This window comes from Cynocephalus volans, chromosome 6 (assembly GCF_027409185.1).
Source record: "Cynocephalus volans isolate mCynVol1 chromosome 6, mCynVol1.pri, whole genome shotgun sequence".
Taxonomy (NCBI): domain Eukaryota; kingdom Metazoa; phylum Chordata; class Mammalia; order Dermoptera; family Cynocephalidae; genus Cynocephalus; species Cynocephalus volans.
The window spans coordinates 26238834-26262643 of record NC_084465.1 but is presented as its reverse complement, the minus strand read 5'-3'; the positions used below and the strand labels follow the sequence as shown (position 1 = coordinate 26262643).

The window sequence follows — 23810 nt, the reverse complement described above, 5'->3', positions numbered from 1 at the left end:
TGATATTTTATTTATTTTTTTGTTACTATTGTAAACGGGGTTTCTAATTCTATTATATCTTTTATCTGGTTGTTTGAATATGGGAATGCTGTGAATTCTTGAGTATTAATTTTGTACGTAGCCACCTTTGGAATTCGAATATTATCTGTAATAGATTCCCAGTTGTTTTCCTAGAAAAAATAGTTGCAGTTAAATAATCATATCATTACCAAGTAATGATAATTTTTGTACTTATTTCTTTCTTTTGTCAAATTAATTTGGCTAGTACTTTACAAACATATTAAACAATAAGATAGTAGTGGATCTTTGTCTTATTCCTAACTTCAATAAGATGTTTTTAATGCTTTCCTATTGAGATTAGATCTGGCTTTAGACTTCAAGTGTACGTGTTTTTATCATGTTAAGTATTCAGTCGTTACCATTTTAAAAGTTTTTTTAATAAATAGAATCATCTATGGGAATTATTATATAATATTTCTCCTTTGAGCTGCTGTTGTGGTGGATTGTACTAATAGATTTACCGTTACTGAACCTTCCTTGTGTTTCGGAGTAAAATCAGTTTGTCAAGGTGTATTATAATTTTAAATGTGCTTCTAGGTTCTATTTGCTAAACTAAGAAATTTTGTATCACTCCTCACAAGCTAAATTGCTTTTTAGTTTTCTCTGTGTTATTTTTGTTTGATTATGCCACTTTCATAAAAATTATTTCAAAGCTTGCTTTCTTTTTCTATGCATTTTTTTCTTCTGTTAAATGGCATTGAAGTTAAAGGTTTGGTTGAATTCCTCATGAAATCATTTGGATCTTGTGTTTTTGGGGGAGGGGAAGGGGAGTAGTTCTTGGACAGTTGTATCTACTGTGATAATCTGGCTGCTTACAATTTGTATCTTTTGGGGGGAGCTTTGATAATTTATATTATCCTAGAAAATCATCCATTTAATCCATATTTTCAAAATTATTTGTGTGAAGTTGAGCAAGGTATTCTTTTATGATTTTTTTAAAAATTTTTTTATCGTTTAAAGTTTTTTTTTTTTTTTTTTTTTTTTTTACATTCTAAGATGTTGTGGAGCAGAGTTGGGGAGGGAGAGAGGAGAAGGGGAAAGGAGATAGGGTGGGAGAAGGAGGAAGGACAGGGGACATGGGTGAGGCCTGAAGCACCTCCTTCATTCCTGCAGGGGAGACAACAGGTCTTCCAGCGGTGGCTCAGTTCCTTGCTGGGCTGGATGTAGATGTCAGGAGTGTGTGGCTGAAGCCCTTGTCCCCCCACCACTCTGGCTTGGGAGACCAGGGTGCTTCCTGTGGTGGCTCAGTGGTCGTTGCTGGGCTGGTTGCAGGTGTCGGGAGGTGTGGCTGAGGCCCAAGGCCCCCCAGTGCCTCGGCTCCAGAGCCCAAAGTTGAGCAAGGTATTCTTTTATTTTTTAAAAAATTTCCTGTGACTGTTTACTCCTTATCACTTCTTATTTTGTATATGTGAAGCCTTGCCCTTTTTTCTTGTTCATAAGCAGCTCCTGGAATTTTAAAAATTAGGTCTATTATTTTCTCTCTTTTCTTATTTATTAATTTTTACCTTTCATTGTTTTAAATCCATCCCTTAGTTTTCCATAGATTTATTTTGTGGTTGTTTTTCTGTTTTCTTATGTTGGATGCTTGGTGTTTTTTTCATTCTTCCCAAGTGTTTGAACTATAAGATTTTTTTCTGAGCACTTTTTTAGTTGTGTCCCATAGGTTGTAGGCTTCTTATTGTAGTTATTTCCTAAATATTTTGCCATCCCATTTTTGGTTTATCTTCTTTAACGCAGAGTAATTAATCCTTTTTAATTTTTTCTTAAAATTTACATTTATATTCTTTTAAAAATAGCTTTGTTGAGATATAATTCACATGCCATACAATTCATCCATTGGAAGTGTACAAGTCAATGTTTTTTACTATATTCGGATATATGCAACAGTCACCACAGTCCATTCTAGAACATCTTATCACCTCAAAAAGAAACCCCATATCCTTTAGCTGTCACCTGCTTATTCTTCTGTTCCCTTCTGTTTTAGTCCGTTTTGTGTTGCTATGACAGAATACCTGAAACTGGGTAATTTATAAAGAAGAGAGGTTTATTTGGCTTATGATTCTGGGACAGCTGCATTTGGCACGGGCCTCAGGCTGTTTATACTCATGGCGGAAAGTGGCAGGGAGCTGGCGGGTACAAGCAGATCCCATGGCGAGAGGAAGCAAGAGAGTGAGAGGAGGTGCCAGGGTCCTATAAACAACAAGCTGTGGCAGGAACTCTAGCGAGAACTCACTCTTTGCTCCCCCCTCCCCCAGGGAGAGCATTAATCCATTCATAAGGGATCCGCCCCCATGACTCAATCAGTTTCCAACACTGCTACATTGGGGATCAAATTTCCACATGAGTTTTGGAGGGGACAACACATCCAAACTCCATCACCTTCCCCTACCCTGATTCCCCAGTCCTAAGCAACCACCTGTCTACTTTCCGTCTTTAGATTTCCCTATTATGGACTTTCTCATATGAATGGCGGTCTTTTGTGTCCAGCTTCTTTCACTTTGCCTATATAATGTTTTCAAGGTTCATCATTATTTGTTATTTTATCAGGTAGGATCTGTTTCTCCTCAATTTACAATATGCATAACCTTTAGGTTTTTTTTTTCCTAGCTTAATGGCCTACTGTACTTCTCTCCTTCACAGCTAACTTTCAGAGAGAATAGAGTCTGTTTTAATTTCTTTTCAGTTTTTTTTTTTTTGACCAGTAAGGGGATCGCAACCCTTGGCACGGTGTGGTCTGCACCACGCTCAGTCAGTGAGCGCACCGGCCATCCCTATATAGGATCCGAACCTGCGGACTCAGAGCTATCAGCACCGCACTCACCCGAGTGAGCCACGGGGCCGGCCCATCTTTTCAGTTTTTCTTCTCTTCACTCTATTGCAGTCTCACTTCTGCCTTCATTGTTCCACTCAAGTGCTCTTGCTAAGGTAATAAGTTCCTGATTGCTAAATCCAGTAGATATCTCTTAGTCTTCATTCTACTGAGCTTCTCTTAGAATTTGATTTTAACTACCTTCTGTGCTAGACCCTGGGAATACATAATTAAATAAAGTCCCTATTCCTAAAGAGCTCTTGGTTACTCATTTATGTCTTCAACTTCTCATTAGTTATTCTTTATCCACCCCGTAATATTGGTATCCAAGAGTTTATCTTTTGTTTGTTTTTTTCCCTTCTTACTCTTATATTTACCCTGAGTGACATCATTAACATTCTGACAATGTCTAAATCTTTCTCCAGCCTAGACCTCTCTTTTTGGCCTTTTTGCCAAAGACCACTAGACATTTCTACCGAGTGACTGATGAGAACCTTAAATCCAACATGTCCAAAAAACAATTTCATCATCTTTATTGCCAAACCTGTTTTTCTTCCTGGGCTCCTTATCCTGACTAATTTAATGGCTACATCATCAATTTAGTGAGTCAAGCCAGAAGCCTGGGAATCCCATTAGGTTCCTTCCTTTTACTCACCTCTTATCCAGTTGGTTACAAAGACTCTTTGCCCTAACTTCTGTTTGTTCCTTTCTACCTCTCAAACCTCATCATTTATGTCTCATTTTATATTTCAGCTATATTGAAGTATTTTCAGTTAGTTGCCTTAAATTCTTTTGGAACAAGGGAGGCTGGGAGGGAGAGATTTAAAAAAAAACCCCAAAACTTGTAATTTCCTGCAATACCAAGTTACCATGTGACCTGAGCTGCCCATCATGAACTGGGTGTTAATCTGACCCAGCAAGCCATAAGGTTGGGCGTGCATAGCAGCACTCGATCATCAAATGGAAATAGTATACACGTGATTGGCCCAAGCAAGTCCTGAAAACATAAGTAAGTTACATGAAGTGGCCCATAGTTAAGTGTTCAGTTTCTACTAAGGCCCAATAGCAGGCTAAGAGCTGTTTCTCAAAAGGAGCGTAGTTATCTGTGGATGAAGGCAGGGCCTTCCTCCAAAATCCTAAGGGTCTCCACTGTGATTCACCTATGGGGACCTGCCAAAGGTTCCAAATGGCATGCCTGTATACCACTGACACCTCGAGGACCTTTGGGTCTGCTGGATCATGTGGCCCAAGGGAGAGCAACTTGCATAGCAGCCTAAATCTGTCGCAGAACCTTCTCCTGTTCTTGATGAATTTGTATTTATCATTTCTTCTTCCTAGAGTGCCATTCTCTTAATTGTCTTCTAAGACCCATCCAAGTATACTTTAGTCTATATAGCGTTTTAAAAATTCTCTCTTTTAATACAGATAGTTTACATCGATTGAGTAATTACTGTGTGTCTGGCTCTGTTCAAGGTGTTTTACAAGTATTAATTTATTTAATCCTAATAACCTTGGAGGTAAGTAATTTTTCATCCCCTTTACTGATGAGGAAACTAAGGCTTAAAGATATTTGTCCAAAGTTTACACAGCTTATAAATGTCAGGTTTAGGATTCAGATTCTGCTTCTTTGTGCCATCACTTTGTTTTGTACATGCAAAGAATCACAGTAAGTACACTGAATTCCAATTATTTCTTTTTGAACAAATCTGCTTACTTGCTATGGGCTTCTTAAAGGGAAAAATAAGGTCTTATTATCTGTCATCTTCTACAGAGGCTAGAACACTGCCTGGCTTATAGTAGGCTTTTTGTAAATGTTTATTGAATTAGTTGGTAATTGTTAATATCCATCGTTATTCTTTTTTTTTTTGTCGTTTTTTCGTGACCGGCACTCAGCCAGTGAGTGCACTGGTCATTCCTATATAGGATCCGAACCCGCGGCGGGAGCGTCGCCGCGCTCCCAGCGCAGCACGCTACCGAGTGCGCCACGGGCTTGGCCCTCCATCGTTATTCTTGCAAGAGAGTTGAGTTTGTTATTTTCTTTTTTCTTTTTTTGGCAGCTGGCTGGTGCGGGGATCCAAACCCCTGACCTTGGTGTTATAAGGCCATGTTCTAACCAACTGAGCTAAGCAGCTAGCCTGATTATTTTCCGTTATTTAAATATAAATACATTTTATTTTTTACCTAGAAGTTTAGCATGTACAGTTTTTGAATGGTTTTTTCAAATACTTTTTAAAAGTACAACTTTATGCTGATTATTATAATTGTACCATCCTTCCATCTGTGCCTTGATTCTGTTCCCTCCTACCTTCTCAGAAAATTTACATTATTATCTCTTTTCTGTCTTATGTCTTCTACCTCTTTATCTCCATTAAAACCTTCCTAGAGCACTTGAACTTACCACATTCATGAAAGCATTGACTAGAGTTTCTGTCTTCATTGCTGTTCCTCCCCATTACTTTTCTGAAACAGCTCTTGCTAAAGCCAGAAACAACTTATGTGTGTCAAATCAAATAGATGTTTTTTAAAATCTCAATCTGACTTGATCTCTCTTCATTTTGAAACATCCTTTTCCCTTGGCTTCCCTGGTAGCAGATCTAGTTTTCTTTTTATGTGTCTGGACTCTTATTTTTAGTCTTCCTTGTCAACTCTTTCTCTTCTTCCATACCTTTCTATATTTGAGTTTTCAAGTCTTGGTCCTATGCTCTTGCCTTTCTCATTCCAGCTTATTTGAGATGTTCTCTTCCAAATCCATGGTTTTCAGTTTTTATCCATATGCTTATAAGTCATACCACTTTGTAACTTCTGCCCAGATCTCTCTTTTGAGGGCCATAAACTTGCTTTCTTCATGCCTTATACCCCTAAAGTCCAGCATATCTAAAACAGAATTTGTGATCTTTCGTTAATTTAAAGGTGATGGGTAGCTACTGGATCATTTTAAGCAGGGGAGTGATGTGATATGATTTACGTTTTCTAAAGATCCCTCTAGCTGCTGGTTGGAGAATGGATCGTGGGAGATGGTAACAGTGAAGCATGGAGGCCATTTAGACTATTGCAGTACTCTACTAAAAGAGGTGATGGTGGCTTGGTCTAGGGTATGGTGGTATATAGGTGTTGAGAAGTGGTTTAATATGAGATATATTTTGAAAGTAGCATTAACAGGCTTTGCTGTGAGTTATGAAGGAGAGAGAGGAATCAAGATGACTTCAAGTTTTTATCCTTGGCAGTTGGATGGAGGATGATGTCATTAAATGAGATGGAACAGACTGAAGGAGCAGGACTGTGGGGGTAAATGAAGAGTTTTGTTTTGGCTATGTTAAACTTGAGATGCCTATTTGACCCCCAAGTAGAGGATACAGGTTAGGCAATCTTCAAATATAAATCAAACTCAAGGGAGATGGGGAGGCTCAAGATGTAAATTTTGGAATTATTAGTATGCAGATACTATCTAAAGCCATTGGACTGGATGAGATCACCAAGGAAGATTTTTTTAAAAATTGGGCAGAAGACTGTAACTTGAAAGTGAAAAGGAAAGGAGAAGCAAGCAAAGAAGGCAGTAAGAGAGGAGGAAGACCAGGACTGCTTGGTTTCACAGAGGCCAAAAGAAGAAAGTGTTTTAAGAGGGAGGGAGAGGTCACCTTGCCAGATGTGCCCGAGAGCTTGAATAAGATGAGGTTCTAAAATGGTGGAATATTAAAGTTGTTGCAGTAACAAAAAAAAAAAAAAGAAAAAGAAAAAGGTGGAACCTGTACTACTATTAGTGCAGTACTATAGATTATCATTGTGGGTATAGTAGGCTTTTGTGGGCTGACATAGGGACCTATTAACTATTTCTAACATGGGAAAATATATTCAGAATTTCGAATCACAAAATGACATCATAACTTAGAATTTTGAAATGCACCTAATTTTTAATTAGGCTTTTTAAATTATGCTTTTTAAGGCTTACTTTGTTTATTCTCCCTGATCTATTTTTTTGTTTTGTTTTGTTTTGTTTTTTGTTTTGGTGGTCGCTGGTAACAGGGATTGAATCCCGGACCTTGGTGTTATCAACACCATACTCTAATCAACTGAGCTAACTGGCTAGCCCTTCCCTGAACTATTTTTAAGGACATCCCCTACTTTAAAAAAAGAAAATCTTTAGTGTTTTTGATTCCTCAGTATCATTAGGCTTTTGCCAATATTTATACTGGGCAAGCTTGTGAAACACATAAAAGTTATGCTTACTTAAATATGTCAGTATGATTTCCTGTTATTTAACTTATCCGGCCCCCCACCCCCAGTTTTTTTTTTCTATTAATTTTTTAAACTGAGAATACATAAACATGGTAAAATCAAATAGTATGCAAGGGGGAAATAAGTCTCCCTTCCACCTGAGATCCCTAGTTCTCTAGGCTTTCTGACCAGAGGTATTATCTGTTAGAGTTTCTGGTTTACTTTTCCAGAAATAGAACTTGCTTAGATATGCATATAGATATGTTGTTATTTTTATTTTTAAACAATTTAGAGTACAACATAAAGGATTCTTTTCTGTACCTTTTTAAAAAAAAATTTTAAATGTATTTTGGGGATTATTCTCAGTTAGCATATTTAGATTTATTTCATTCTTCTTCATGGCTGAAAATATTGTATTGTATGGAGGTACTATAATTTACCAGCCACCCAACGGGTGGATATTTAGATTGTTTCTGGTTTCTGCTATTTAAAAACATTGCTATAATGCATAGTGATAAATATTGCCCACTTGCCCTTTAGTGTCTGTGTTTTTAAAGTTTTCTTTAAGTTACAGCACTTCAAAACTCACGCTTATATTTATCCTTTTATTTTACTCAACTTTCCCATCTAGCTATGGGGAAGTCCTTATGTTTTATCCTCATAATAATATTAGCTGGGCATTTTTGTAAACATTTACTCATAACCCAGTGAGAAGATACTATTGTTGTCCTCTTTTTTTATAAATAAGGAAGCCGAGGCACAGAGGATAAGACCTTGTCCAAGGACAGACATACATAACTAGCAAGGTACAGAGCCATGATTTGGACCCAGGCAGTGTGGTGGATGCTCTTAACCACTGTGGTGCATTCTTCTCTGCTCCCTGTCCTTCCTAGTTCTTTCTGTCACTACCACAATTCAGGCCTTCATTGCCTTAAACTAGACCATACTAATGATGTTTTTTGCATTCCCAGTCTTTCTTTCCTAATCCATCCCATATATGGAAGCAAAATTAATCTTCGTAATGCACAACTATGGTTATATTGTTTCCCAGAACAAAATCTTTCAGTGGCTTTCTGCTGCATTTAGCATCTAGCCTAATCTCATGCCCTTCCCTTTTATACTGGCGATATGTCAGTGCATTTGCTCCAAGCTTTATCTAAGATGTGATCACTGGATTATCTATAGTGAAAATAGAAGTGTGATGATTAGCAAAAAAATGTGTTAGGAGTTCAAAGTGATTTTTCTTTGAGTTATTTCCCTTTTTACCCATGGTTACTGCTGCCATATGGTTTCATCAACAGACTAACTCAATTAATTTGAATCAGATGTGTAATTGATGAAATGCTAACCACAAATATCTTGGTGTCACTTACAACAGATTCCTTAAAACACACACATACACGCAAACGTGCAGGAATATGAAGTTTCTAACAGGTAGTCCAAACTAGATATATTAAACCATTCAAGGAGATAATAACTTATTAAAGCTACATCAAAATGTTTTATGCTCAATTGTTATTTTAAGTCTGAAATTTGTGCATTTATAGAAAAAAATACATTAATGCAAATGTTCTTGTGAAATGTTATCTTTTGAAATTCTTTTTGTGTGGAAAAGAATAGCTGTTATTTCTGAATAAAGTGCTTCATGTGGATGTCGTACTAGAAATCATGTCTACTTTGGCAGTATTCATACTTGACATTTTTCAATTTTTGCTTTATGATATTTTATTGTATCTCTGGTTTTTTGCATAACAGGATTCTTATCAATTATATGAAATAGCTTGGTTTTCAATATTACACTTTCTAAAACGGTTTTTAAAACATTATGTTTTAAAAATTTGTGAGTGATTGGTATAAGCTTTTATTGTCTTTGGCCAAGTCTAGGTATTTTCTTGGAAGGCATTGCATTTGCCAGCAGAACATGGTGACCTGGGAGAAGAGAAAGTGAGTTCATAAAGAGCAATTGTGTCTTAAATTCAGTACTTTTCTAGTTTTAATCAAGGAACAGAACAGGTAGCAAAAGCAATAAATTACATTTCTGTATACAGTCATTTACCTATTGGAATTTGCAGATTTTCTTGCTTAGTTTCTTGGTTTCACTTGCAGAAATAGTGAGGGCTAAGTGGCTCTTAAGAACTACCCATCTCTGGTGTTCTTTAAAGTGAGGAGGTTGCAAAATTTTGGTTCATCAGGCATTGTAAAAATGAATTAATTTAAACATCTGCTTTTCATATTTAGTCTTCTACATCTACACTCACCTAGCACATAGTCTTTCTCTTTCTTAAGGACGTTTTTGGGAAGAAAGGTTATTCTGTGGATACTCAAGTTAGGGTACAAGAAATTCAGAAGCAAGAAAAGACCAAATAATGTATTCTGACTCTTGAGTGGGTTATTACTATAAATTTTTATTTCAGTATAATTAGGATGCAGATATTTAGTTGTTACTAAGGAAATTGTTTGGGCTGTTTTCTAGGGTTGTAGGTTGTACTCCATACTCTTGTTATTTTTTTTAAATGAAGTTTTGCTGGAGACAAAAAGGAAGGAGGTGATATTGAATTAAGAAAAACAGATTCTCTGGCTATAATTTATATTTCAGTATAGACACATTTACACAGATTCATATAAGTACAAACGCAGGCAGGTTTTTTGTTTTTTAATCTTACAAACACAGAAAAGAACTTGTAAGCAGTAAAAAAAAGATTTTAAAATGAACTTTCATCTTTCATTTTTCCCCCTCTTCTAAAACTTCTTAGAATCACAAAATGTTAAAAATGAAAAAGACCTTAGAAGTCATCTTGCTGTACTTCTACCCATTGTAGCAAACCTTTCTACAACAGCCCTGATCTTTTCTTTTTTTTTAACCTCTATTTTAAAGAGGTCTACTTATTGTAACCTCTTAGGGTAATAGAGTAATGGGCTACCCATTACTTTGTAGGGAGAGCTATTAGGTTATTTGTAGGTTTTAATTACTACAAAGGGTTGCCTTAAATTAAGCTGCAACTTCTATGAGTTTCTCCTAGTTGAGTCTTCTGGTAGAATATGGAATAATTTTTTTTTTTCCCCATTGAACTGCCCCTTTGAAAACAATTATAACATTCTGAATCTAAATTATTATTATTATTTTTTAACCTGGAGTCCATCAATTCATGAGTCTGGATTGTTTTCAAAGTATTCATATCACATCTCAAATTGTGATTATTTGCACATTTTTCTGAGAAGAGAGCCAAAACTCATTTTTTAAAATCTCAGTGGAACCTTATCCCCTCTCTGTGATGTTAATATGCCAGTTCTACTCGTGTGGGTCTGGTAATCTGTTTTTTGTTTTAATTTAATTTTTTATTTTTAGCTTTTTTTAAATTTATTTTTTATTTTGATTAATTTTTTCATTGTACATGTTTGTGGTGTACAGTTTGTTGTTTCAATAATGCATATATTGTGTAATGACCTAATCAGAATAGTTAGCATATCTATCACCTTCACATTTATCATTTCTTTGTGGTTATAACATTCAAGATCCTCTTTTCTGGCTGTCTTGAACTATACAATACAGTATTATTAGTTATTTATTTATGTATTTATGTATTTATTTTTAAAATAAGCTTTCAACAAGCTAGCTAGCCCGCATCACAAGAACCATTGCAATAGACAGTTCTAAGGTTTTGGAAGCATTTCTGATTCCATCGAGAATTGTAGAATTTTTAGAGCTTTAGAGACTATCTAGTATACGTATGGTTTATGGTGTATTTTAATTCTTCCTATCAAAAGATTAAACCAGGCTAAATGGGTGGAGTTTTTTATTTCAAAATTTATTTCAAAGTCTTGACAGCCATTCATAAACATTAAGAATGTGGTGATACTGTTTTAAATCAGAGTGTTCCCAGAATTTTTATGTTTGTTGGATTCAGATTTAATATTTTATTCCAGCACAGGTTTATGAATTATAATACTTTTTGATTAATATATGTAAATATATAAAATGTTTAGCTTGTTTTGTTTTTGGTATTTCTAAAGAAGGAGAGTCCAGCTGAGAATTACGTTATTTATGAAGATGAATGGTTTTGATATCACATCTGTCTTTTGGAACAGTGTGAGCCTCCTGTGTCCCCTCTCCCCACCAAAACAACTCCTCCACCAGTGAGCCTAGTTTTCCAGTAAAGTGATACTTGAATTACTAATAATACAAACCAAAATGACAAAAAAGCAGCTTAAGATTTGAAGATGTCTCTCAATGTACTATGATTGCTTCATTTTTTATAGAAGTTCTATGGTAGCCTACCTTTTTCTACAAAAGAGTAATGTCTGAGAGTAACGTCAGATGAGACAAGAAAATGAAGTGAAAGAAAACAGAAAAATACAGCATGCCAGGGGAAAGCAGTGTAAATCAGTCATGACCATGAGACTTTTAATGGACAACAGAAATGTCAAGCCACAGAGAAGGCGAGAACAAGCAATTTTCATTCATTTACCATTTATTCCTCGCTTAGTGTCTGAAATATTGCAGTGACTTATAAACAGGTATATATGGAAACAATGTTTAAACTAAATAAATATATATGGAGTATGGTTAAAGACAGAGGACATAATATGTCTGATGTCTGAGAGCAAATAGTTGCCTTTGCCCTCCATATTGTAACTTACTAAACATACACATCCTGTGTGTATTAGGGAAGTACAGTAGAAGTGAGTAAGTAATCAACAGCTGCTCACACTCTAGCTTGAAGGCCCATTGGGGTGCATGTTCAAGTGCCAGCACAGTTGTTCTTTAACCATTTTTTAACTCCTAGTAAACACAAGAAATGGAAAATATTAGTTATTCCATTTAGTTACAATGACTTACTATGGTTTTCAATCTTTTTTTTTAAAATAGGTCACGTAAAGCTTTATTAAATGGTAAACACTTTTTAACAGTGCAGAGATACAAATTTCAAAAACAAATAAGTTCAGAAGATCTGCTGTTCAAATAATATTTTTTCAAAATCAGGTGGAGGAGTATGATAAAATTCACTGAACTGGCAACCCAAAATTGTGCTGTCATCAACATAAATAACTGTGTACTCTCTCCCTCACATACCTAATGTAGGACAATGCATATTTTTTCTATTCAAATATACACTTAATTCTGCATGGTCATATGTAATACCCAAGAAAAAAAGAAAGAAGACAAATTATTAAAATCAGAAATAAAGTAGGGGCATGGTAGAGCAGTTGCTTCTTCTATTATGCTGGAGTGGGCTTTGAGGGGAGAGATGTTTCCCTTTTCCGATCTCTGCTGGTGACTCTCCTTGTGTTACTGCAGTCAGGTGTCTGGCAGGCTGCTTGCACAGTGGCTCTGGCTACTGCTGTGGTGGGCCACCCATGCGGAAGTGGTGTTTTCGGCGTGTTCCTTGCCTGCTTCTGGGTGGAGGGGGTGGCCCTTGGCTCCTGCCTAGGACCCCCGGGCATGGTTTCAAATCTCAATGAGGTGGTGATATAATAGTATAATGGGGTTAATACCAGAATCTTGGGAGAGTAGAGCAACTTCTCCGGGGATTTGAGAGATCATAACTTTCTTATTGAGAATCACTGCTTTAGTATTCATTAACTCATTAATTCATTCCATTTCCAAGTGTTTATTAACTGTCTCTATTAGATGTACCTTTTTAGGTGCCAAACTGAATTGTGACTAAGAGCATTATTGTGTAGTGGTTAAAAGTGATTTGGATCCAAAAGGCATGGGTTTGAATTCCAGATTTTTCACTTGTTAGCTAAGTGACCTTGTGCACATTACTCAGTCTCTCTGTGCCTTAGTTTCCTCATCTGTAAATTGGGAATCATAATAGTATCTCATGGAGTTGTGGAGAAGATGAAATGAGTTGAATTCTTATAACATTATTATTAAGGTATGTAATTGTTTCTATATATATATATAAAATGCCATGACTAATCAAACCATAACATAGTACAATATAGCACCATACTTTATATTTTGGTTTCAATTTATTTGTACACCACTTTGTTTCAAAAAGGATTGGAGATGGAACGGAAGCCTCCTAAGGAATAATCTACACAAAAGCAGCCCAACAGAACTAAGATATGGGTTCAGATTTTCTTGTTTTGAAAGGCAAAAGGTAGAAATTTAAAAATGAGGATAGGTGCTAGACATACAGTAGATACTTAATAAATGTTGATTCTCCTGAATTTAAAAGAAAGTCATTTACTTAACAAGTGAGTCACTGCTAGCCCAAAGTGTGCCATTGTGAAATTTAAGAAAGATGCCTCTTCCATATAGACATTGTCTCGTGGGTGCATTGGGGAGTAGAGTGAAGGTTGGATTTTAGCCCCCACTTAGACACTTGGCCTGGAGCTCTTATACAGTAAGCAGTCTGTACAACTGTGCAGTAATTCTGAATGCAGTACTAATTTGCTTCTCTTCTGAAATTCTTTAAAATTACTGAATTGTATAAAGCAGTAGGACTGTACACATGGCATACCCACCTAAATCAGACTCTTAGGTCATGTTGTCTATCAATAGTTCTAATTATTAAAATATTTATAATTGTTTTACATCATTTTTTAATGTAATCTTCCCCATATCAGCATTATCAGATTTTTTCCTTTATTTTTGTTTTTAATTTTTATACTTTTTTCTTTGAGGTAATTGTAGATGCACATGCAGTTTTAAGAAATAATACAGAGGGCCGAGCCTGTGGCGCACTCGGGAGGGTGCTGCGCTGGGAGCGCGGCGACGCTCCCAGCGGCCGCGGGTTCGGATCCTATATAGGAATGGCCGGTACACTCACTGGCTGAGTGCCGGTCACGAAAAAAGAAAAAAAAAAAAAAAAAGAAATAATACAGAGAGATTCATATATGATAGTCCACCTTATCTGAGGGAGATACATTCCAAGACCTCTGGTGGATGCCTAAACCACAGGTAGTACTGAACCCTATATATACCATATTTTCTCCTATACATACGTACCTATGATAAAAATTTAATTTATAAATTAGGCACAGTAGGAGATTAACAATAATAATAATAAAGTAGAACAATTATAACAACAAAAGTTATGTGAATGTGATCTCTCTCAAATTTTTAAATATTTTCAGACCACAGTTTGACTACAGGTAATAAACGACAGAAAGCAAAACTGCAGATAATGGGGGGAGTACTGTACTGTTCACCTGTTTCCCAGAATGATAACATCTTGTTACTATTGTACAATAACACAAGCAAGAAATTAACATTGCTACACTCCATTGACCTTACTCAGATTTCAATCAGTTTTATATGCACTCATTTGTGTCTTGTGTGTCTGTATATCTGTATGTATTGAGTTCTGTACAGTTTTATCACATGTATAGATTTGTGTGACTACCACCGCTGAGCTACAGAACAGTTTCATCTTCCCTCATGTTACCCTTTTATAGCTATAGTCACCTTCCCAGGCAGACTCCTGGCAAAACCAATAATCTGTTCTCCATCTCTATAATTTTGTCATTTCAATAAGGTTGTATAAATAAAATCATACAATATGTAACCTTTGGACACTGGCTTTTTTCATTCAGTATAATTCCTTTAAGAGTCATCAAGGTTGTTGCACATGTCAGTAGTTCATGGATGTACCACAGTTTGTTTAACCATTCATTCATTGAAGTACAGTTGGGGTTGTTTGCATGTTTTGGCTATTATGAATAAAGCTGTTATGAACATTTGTGTATAGGTTTTTGTGTGATAAATGCCCTGGGTTCTGGGATAAATGCCCAAGAATGTTGCTGAGTTGTATGGTAAGCACATGTTTAGTTTTATAGGCAACTGCCATACTCTCTTTCAGAGTGGTTGTACCATTTTATATTCCTACTAGCAATGTATAAGTGATCCAGTTTCTCTGCATCTTCACCAACATTTGGTGTTATCACTGTTTTTTAATTTTACCCATTCTGAAAGGTGTGTAGTGCATAATTGATTTTTATAAAACCCCCTAAACCAGGTTTTTTGGGCAACAAGTATTAAGTAGTCTTTCTGATTTTGAGAAAATCAGAACTGTCTTCTTTTATGTGTCTTCAGGTTCCCATAGAATGAGAACTTTGGTGACTTTATATCAATTTGACTTAGCAGTTGGCCCCAAATAGCATTAGCCTTTTTGAATATTAGCATCAGTACCGTCTACAAACCAGAGCCATCTTGCGTTATATCCAAAGGCACTATTGTGCTTTGCACATAATGGGCATTCAATATAGAATGAATGTATATTGAAGAACAGATGGGCTCATCTGTGAACAAAGACAGTAATTGCTGTAAGAATATTATCATAAAAGTTCAACCCTAAGGATATTATCATAAAAGTTCAACTGTGTGGGAAGGATGATTGCAAAGTCAACTAGTTATAGAATTTTAGAGGCTGAGAGAATGGGCCTTATAAGGCAAGAGGAGATTGATCTCTTTCCCTCTGTGGAGAGGCACCATTTATTTAGGTCTTGAATTTTCTCTAAACAAGGTTTTACAATTTTCAGTGTAGAGGTTTTACACATTGTTTTTTTTTTTTTTTTTCTTTTTTTTCTTTTGGTGCCTGGCTGGTATGGTGATCCAAACCTGTGACCTTGTTGTTACCAGCACCACACTCCCCAAAGTAAGCTAACTGGCCAGCCAGTATTTGTTAGATTTATTCATAGATATTATATGATACTTTTTACTATTTGATGACTTTTGATGCTGTTATAAATGGCATTTAAAATTTTCATTTTATAATTCTTGTTAGTTTAGAGAAATACAAGTTTTTTTGGTATAGTAACCTTATATCCAACAACCTTGCTAAAGTCACTTCTTCTAATTATTTGTAGATTCTTTTGGATTTTCTACTTATGCAATCATGTCATTTGTAAATAAAAGACAGTTTTACATACTCCTTTTCAACCTTTATTTTGTTTTTCTTGCCTTATTACCCTAGCTTGAACTTCCAGTAGAGTTTTGGAGAGAAGTGGAAGTATTGAAGATTCTTATCTGGCTTTTGATCTCCAGTGAAAGTGTTCAATATGCTCCTTTAGGTATAGTGTTGGCTATAGGTTTACTGAAGATATCTTTCACCACGTTGAAGAAGTTTATTCCCTAGTTTACTTGGTATTGACTCTTACAAATGCTTTTTTTTTTTTTTTCATTTATTGAGATGATCATATAGTTTTTCTCCTTATTTGGTTAGTGTGGTGAATTATACAGATGGATTTTTGAATGTTAAATTAGCCTTACATTCTTAGAATGAATTTTACTTGGTCATGACATATTATACTTTTTATATAACTTTGATTATATTTACTAATGTTTTGTTTAGGATTTTTGTGCTTATATTTATAAGGGATGTTGACCTATAATTATTTTTAATGTTTTTATCAGGTTTGATATCAGAGTTATGGTAGTCTCATAAATAAGTTTCTTTATTCTTTGAAAGTGTTTGTGTAGGATAGATATTATTTCTTTCTTACATGTTTGGAGGAATTTACCAGTGAAGCTATCTAGTATTCTTAAATATTTCATGCAATACTTAAATTTATATTTTTCTATTGATGGCTATGTTAATCACTTTCTATATACTTCTGGATTAGATAAAGATATTTTTCTGCTTTCCCTTTATCTAACCCCACTTTCTACCCCTACAGTTATTCCTGTTGATAGCATCTGAGATTGTAGTTTGGAATGTTAGTAAGATTTTGTGTTTCGGTGCTTATTTAGACTTAAAGGTTTTACTGGTTTCTCTGCTTACTCTTCTCTTGTGCCTTGTTTGTTATTCTTGGATTAAATTTTTTTTATTCCAGATATATATCTTTGAGTAATTCTTTCATCAGAAGTCTGAGGGAAGCAAACTTTTTGTATTCTTCACATCCAAAAATGTCTTTATTTCATTCTTATACTTGAACAAGAGTTTCAGTAGGTACAGAATTTTAGGTTTAAAAGCACATTCAGTTATCCCAGGATCATTTATTTGTTGAAAAGACTGTTCATTCCCTACTGAATAGTCTTGTCACCCTTGTCAAAAATCAATTGACGATAGATGTTTGGGTTTACTTTTGGAATCTTGATTCCATTCCATTGATCTATATGTCCATCCTTATGCCAGCATCACACTGTTTTGAATACTGTATCTTTGCAGTAAGATTTGAAGTCAGGAAGTGTGAGTCTTCCAACTTAGTTCTTTTTCAAGATTGTTTTGGTATTCCAGGTTCCTTGAATTTCCATATGAAGTTTAGGATTAGCTTGTACTTTTCTGAAAAAACGAAAAAAAAAAAGTCAGAATTTTGATAGAGATTGCTCAATTCTCTTTTGTATCTTAACTTTTTTTATACTTTCTACTTTCTCATGTTTGGGTTTTGGTTTTTTGCTCATTCATCTCTACTTGAGAGTCCTTGTTAGCCTTCCTGTGATTGTTACATCTATTTATTGCAGCAGTTCTCTACTGATTGTGGGCAGGGATGAAATGTGCAATGAGGTAAAGTGTATCAGTTGTCAGTGTTCTTTAGTGTGACTGTCCCCTCTTCTGCCTGGGTGTTAATATCCACACAGGGCTCTGTCCTGTTTCTCTGATCTAAGTGTTCATACTCATTATTTCTAACTGGAGAGTGATACTTTTGTTGTTTGTTTCCATTGTTCCCATCTAGGAGCAAATAGCTCTATTCTATAATGATTGACTTAAAGTGGTAAATGGGTAGGAGGGGCTGACCTGATGTGTAACTCCTTTGCTACCCACCAACCAGTCATGCTGTAAATTTTGTAAATCATTTCAGTCCTTCCTGCTTTCTTCTGCCTTTGGGCTTAGCTTACCCTGAGAACTGCTCCCACCACTTGTGCTAGCCCTCTACTCCAAGTCTACAGAGCTGTGGTTTCCTACTTTAGAATGATTCTATCAGCCTTTCATCTTTCAGTGATTCCTCAGAGTTTTAATCCATTAAAGGCATTTCTTGCTTTCTTTTGATTATAGATTTTTTTAAAAAAATGGCTTTTGTGTTATCTGGGAGACTTTGGGGGAAGGTGAACTTGCTCACAGTATGCTCGGCCTATCATCTTAGTTCTGTCAATGATTGTTATATTTATAGTGAAGTAAATTTAGTAAAAAGGAGAAAATATTTAAATAGCTAGCAAAAATTGATGAAATCATTGAAGAAATTATGGTTTTTGTTTTGAAGAGTAGAAGCAATCACTAAAGAAGATTGGCAGTTTGAATATATAAAAATTAAAACTTCAGTGAACAAAAATTAAGACCAGGAATATGTTTATATGAAATTGGAAAGACATGTATTTAAAATAAAATACATTTCTGATGGTGTTACACTGATATGTTGCTGGTTTCTCTTTTTTCCTGCTCTTTGGGTGAAGGAATTAAACGTGAGTTCTGAAGTCAGTGCCTACTCTGCCTGAATAACCTTCATACAGTCAACATTAGCTTGTGCCTATGACAGAGTTACATTGGTTGCTGAAAGAGAAACATGACAAAGATGTTTGATAGAATCCCTGAGAAAAATAAAAAAGGATTTTTGATTACAACTTTGGTTCATTAATTTTCAATATTATTGTCTCAGTGTTATTCTAAAGTAGTTTTATATTTTCCATTATAAAATAATATATTGGGCTGGCTGGTTAGCTTGGTAGAGAGCATGGTGCTAACAATACCAAGGTTAAGGGTTCGGATCCCCTTACTGGCCAGCTGCCAAAAAATAAAGAAAAAGAAAAAAAGAAAATAGTACAGGGGTAATAACCCCAACCCCAATCATAACCACTGTTAACAATTTGGTCTATTTCTTTCTAGTATTTTTTAATCATAGCTTATATATATATATATTAAAGTAATATGGTATTTTTTTTCCACTCCAAGAGTAATGCCTACTCAGTGAGAGAGCTTGGAAACTAAAGACCAGCACAAAGGGGAAAAAACAAAAATCACTTATGATAACCACCCAAAGATAACCACAATTAAAATCTGATGTATATCCTTTCTGTATTTTTCATGAATATGTACAAACACTTTTTTCTTTACTAAAATTGTATCATTCTCTAATACTATTTTGTACCTTGCATTTTTCATTTGCAATATATTGTGAATGTTTTTGTCATGTTAATAGTCTTGTATATACTTTTTAGTGGTGTGAACATATTTAAGTATGAACATATTTAAGTATGTTTATTAGCATACTTACTTAACCATCTCCCTATCATTGGACATTGAAAATGTTTCTAATTTTGCCATTATAAATAATACCGCAGTTAATATCTTTGTCCATACATCTTTCCATGCATCTATGATTGTTTCTTTAGGAATAGATTCCTAGAAGTGGAATAGCTGGGTCAAAGGGTATGTACGTTTTAATGCTTCTGATACATAAAAATGTCAAATTTTAAGCTAATCACTTGTTATATTCTGTCTTGTATTGCTATCTGATTGTTTTATGTGTCTGTCTGGTCTCCCTAATTAGAATATAAACTTCTTGAGGGCAAGGGAAGTTTCTTATACATCTTATGTATCCTTTGGCAGTGTTGGACTCAGGAGTCATCAACACATATCGTATTTGTTTAAAACAGTGGTTCTCCAGACTTTTGGATGTCATAAACCTGTAAATTTTAAAAATATGTATTTTTTAGGGTAGACATAGGCTTGCAAATTTTCTATTTTTCTAAGAAAGGATATTAAAAACAAAACTGACTACCATTTCCTATCATTTCATAAAGAAGATTTAACAACAAAAATCTTCTAATCTTTGAAAAATGTGCAGACCTTTAAATGGAACATTTTAGCTTTTTGGAAAACTTACTCCCTTGTCCATATTTTTCTCATTTTGTGTCAGACTGATAAATCTTTACCTTGGCCTAGCAGTGTACTGTAGACCAACATTTTAGAACCACTGATTTAAAGGACTTAGAGGATAAAAAGAAAAACCCTTTTGCAAGATAAATAATTCTTCCCTTTGCCCACGAGTCTGTCCTCTCTACAATATTAAGTATACATGTATAGGTAATGCTAATTTCATTACACAGAATTTGTGTATTTCTATGGACAAGTTCTGTAGTAAGCAAACTAGATCTTGCTGATGGACATCTGAATATACAGACTATTCTCTTTCTAGGGAATTTGAGACAGGGTAAGTGTGGTGTAGTAGAAGGAAGGCAGGTTTTAGAGTCAAAAGCCAGGGCCTGAATCCTGGATGTGGCATTAAGTAATTTAATTTTTCTTTAGCTTTTTTATTTGTAAAATTATGATATCTTCTTTGAAGGGTTTTTATAGCTACTGTTACAGCAATTACTTCACTGTAATGTAATTATTTGTTTACACATCTGCCTTCCTCACAAGACCACGAACTCTTAAGGGTAGGAGTCATATCGTTTTTTTGCAACCCTAGGTCTTAGCCTGGGGCTCCAGGAATAGCAGATGCTTAATAAAATGTTGGATCAATACATGATTGTTGTGAGAATCATATGAGGTAATATATGTGGAAGCTCTTTGTAAACTTTAAACATTATACAAATGTTAATTTTTTTAATTGTAAGAGCTATCTTTGAGAACTATCAAAACTTTGAGAAGAGACAATAGTACCCCATTTAATAGTTCCATAAATGCGTTACATTTTTCTTCTATTTCATAGGAAAACAAGTTTAAATTGGGGTTAATGTAGAGCTAATTTGCTTCCAGGGAAGGCAGATAAATTTGCCCCTTCCTCCTCATGGAAGTGCCAAGATAGTAAATGTTTGTTTTATTTGATTGCTGTTATAAATTTTAATTATAGTAAAACGAGCTTATTTCATATTTAAAGAATGGTGCGCATTGCTTTATCCTCTTAATCATATAATTAATGAAAGAATACCAAATCTTGAAGGGAACAGAAGCCTATCTTATGCCCAATTAGTTTCAGTGCTCCTTTTTTGATATTCACTGACTTAAAAATGTCATCATTTCTAATTTGTTTGTAACATTCCTGGTGAATTTTTGCCACAAGATGGCATTGGTGATTATTGAGTGCACATAGTATTGAACTAGTATTCCAAAAAAAGGTGCACACAATTGTTTGTATTCTTTTGGGGATAAGAGTTGAAAACCTTCATCACTGCTTATATATTGCTTTAATTTTGACCTCCAAAACAGAGTTAAATGCTACTTTACATCACTTTCTTTCTGTATTCAAGTATTGTTTTGTTTCCTGTTTTTCTGTCTTTATAACTACAGTAACTATGTATTATTTGCCATGTGTTGTATGTGTCTGACTTATTGCTGATAATTGTGGTAACAGGTAAGAAGAAAATACGATGGGACCCAGTTAGGAGGCGCTTCATTCAGTCCTGTCCCATCATAAGGATCCCTAACAGGTTTTTGAGAGGTGGGTGATAACTAGCAAGAGATCTGTGCTTCATATGGGTTAAAGGGAATTTTGAATGAATTTTCTAAACTCAAAACTCTGGTTTTTAAAAATTGTCTAAACAGCTAAAATTGGAGTGAGAAAGTCTAGAACTTAATTTTAAACTTATGTTTTATATCGGCCACTGTTGGAATTGTAATTATAAGTTTTGGGGAGTTAGAATCACTTAATGTATATTAGATAGTAGAAATAAATTATCTCAGTGCTATCAGTGGTGTTTCATTGTAACCACATTAGAAATAACTTTGAGTGAATAATTTCTAAAATATGGGTATGGGAAATAATTTTCTAAATATGATTCTAAGAAAGAAATTAAAGATTAATTCATGTGATGGCATAAAATAAAAAACCTCTTTTGTCAAATACCATAAATAAAAAATAAATAGGGGAAAATATTTGTAACAAATGGTTAATATGAATATATAAAGAGCTCTTATAAATTGATAGGTTAAAGGCAAATACCCTGTAGAACAATATGTAAAAGGATATGAATCATCAATTTTTTAAATGTCAATAAATATGAACAGATACTTATTTTCACTGTTGTTATAAACATAACAAAACAATAAGATATTTTCACCTGTTAGGTAGGCAAAAACTAAAAATAAGAATACCCAGTGTTGGCAAGGGTATGGGAGAATGAAGCTCATATATTGAAGGAAGTGTAAATTTTATACAGCCTTTCTGGATCCAGCTTGGTGATATGTATCAAAAACCTTCAAGATGTTCATACCCTTTGACCTAGCAATTCTTACTTTTAGAAATGTTGCATTCTTTCTACTTCTTTTTTTTCCCACTAAGACATACTCTGTACTAAAAAAAAATCTCAGAAGAGAGTTGAAAACTCTGGTTCACACTATTTTTCTAGATATAACAGATTGTCAGACAAGCATGCTTAATGTTGTAATTTAGGCTTATTAAATTATTTATAAGCCAGTATATCTAATTTTAACTGAAGAGATTAAAAAACAAAACAAAAAAATAAGTAGGAAAAAATCCTGCAGCTGCGATAGATGTTTCTATATCTAGCGCCCAACCTATTTTTAGCTGCCAAGCTCCAGAGCCTGAAAAGAATAAAATCAAGCCTAAATGGGTCAAGATAAGATACTTAGGGTCGTATGCTACCTTTTAGTATAAATAATTTTATTGATAAAAATTAAGAGGTAATTTTAGTATTATGTGACAGAAGAACCATGTGCACATGTGACCAAGCAGGCGTGTCTAATTCTTTAACATTTTTTTTTTTTAAATTTATAAAATAGAATGCTAATTTATTGATTTACAGTGAGAAATCTTTGGGCTGAAAAAGCATAAATTAAGCTTTACTATTAAGTTATATTATTAAAATTATTTTATTATAATTAATTATGCTTATATTTAGCAAGCATAATTAAGAAATTATTTAATTAGGATATAGAATTCAATATAACAATTATATAAAAATATACACACAAAAAAAACCAAAGGAAATAATGAAATAACTGGTTATATCTGGATGGTGGGATTTTATTTTCTCTTGTATATTCTCTGTTTTTCAATTTTTTAATCTTGGAAAAAAAGATTGCACAGGTAAGTTTCGAACCACTGGTTATTTTTAAGCCCTAAATTGCCTCATACAATGGCTGAGAAAAATGGTCTCTGATAGTGATGAGAAGTGAAGTGGCAGTAAACGCAACATTAGCAATATCAAGATCGCTAGTGACCTTCTCTAAATCATTGGCCTCATCATAGTTCTCACCTTCTTTGACCTGTTGGTAGTGTTTGATGCTGTTGACCACCTGCACCTTCTTATATTTTTCTCTTTTTTTAGGTTGCATTATTGTACAATCCTAGTTGTTTTCTTCCTACTTCTTTGATTGTTTATTGTTTCCTTCGCTAGCTTCTTTCTTCCTACCCACTAAAGGTGGATTTTGCTCCAATGTTCTGTCCTTCTCTCCATTATCTCCTTTGGTTGTCTCATCAGCTTTCACGGGCTTCACTATCTTCATTTGTTCGTTCGTTCATTCTTTCATTCTTTCAGTATTTCTTGATTGCTTCCTATGTACCAGGCACTGTGCTAGCTTGATGATCTAGGTAATAGAGAATCAGGTAAACAATTACAGAATAATTTGAGCATAATTCTTTGTGATAAGTATCCTGTTGAAGTAGTATGGCATGGGAGCCCAGGGAGGTACCTGACTAAGCTTGGGAGGAGGAGGGTGGTAGAGGAGTGGCTGTCAGGGTGACTTTCAGAAGAGATATGCTCAAAGCTGAATAGGTGTAGCATGGGAGGGTTGGGACCTCTCAAACCATGGGGACCAGGCAGCTTGAGTAAAGCCATTTAGGAAAATGTCATGGACTAGGTAGTTTATAAAGAAAAGAAATT

The 23810-nt window shown here is 34.7% G+C and overlaps 1 protein-coding gene across 3 annotated transcripts in view; it reads left to right on the top strand.

Annotated features, from left to right (window-relative positions):
- Window positions 1-23810, top strand: part of KLHDC10 (kelch domain containing 10) — a 56067-nt gene that overhangs the window by 5414 nt on the left and 26843 nt on the right. Inside the window, exon 2 of one of the 3 annotated variants that reach the window (XM_063100050.1) lies at window positions 21320-21406. The exons of the other annotated variants lie outside the window; for them this stretch is intronic. Within the exon in view, the coding sequence (XP_062956120.1) occupies window positions 21320-21406 (87 nt within the window). The remainder of the gene's footprint in view (window positions 1-21319; window positions 21407-23810) is intronic. 3 annotated transcript variants of the gene reach the window in all.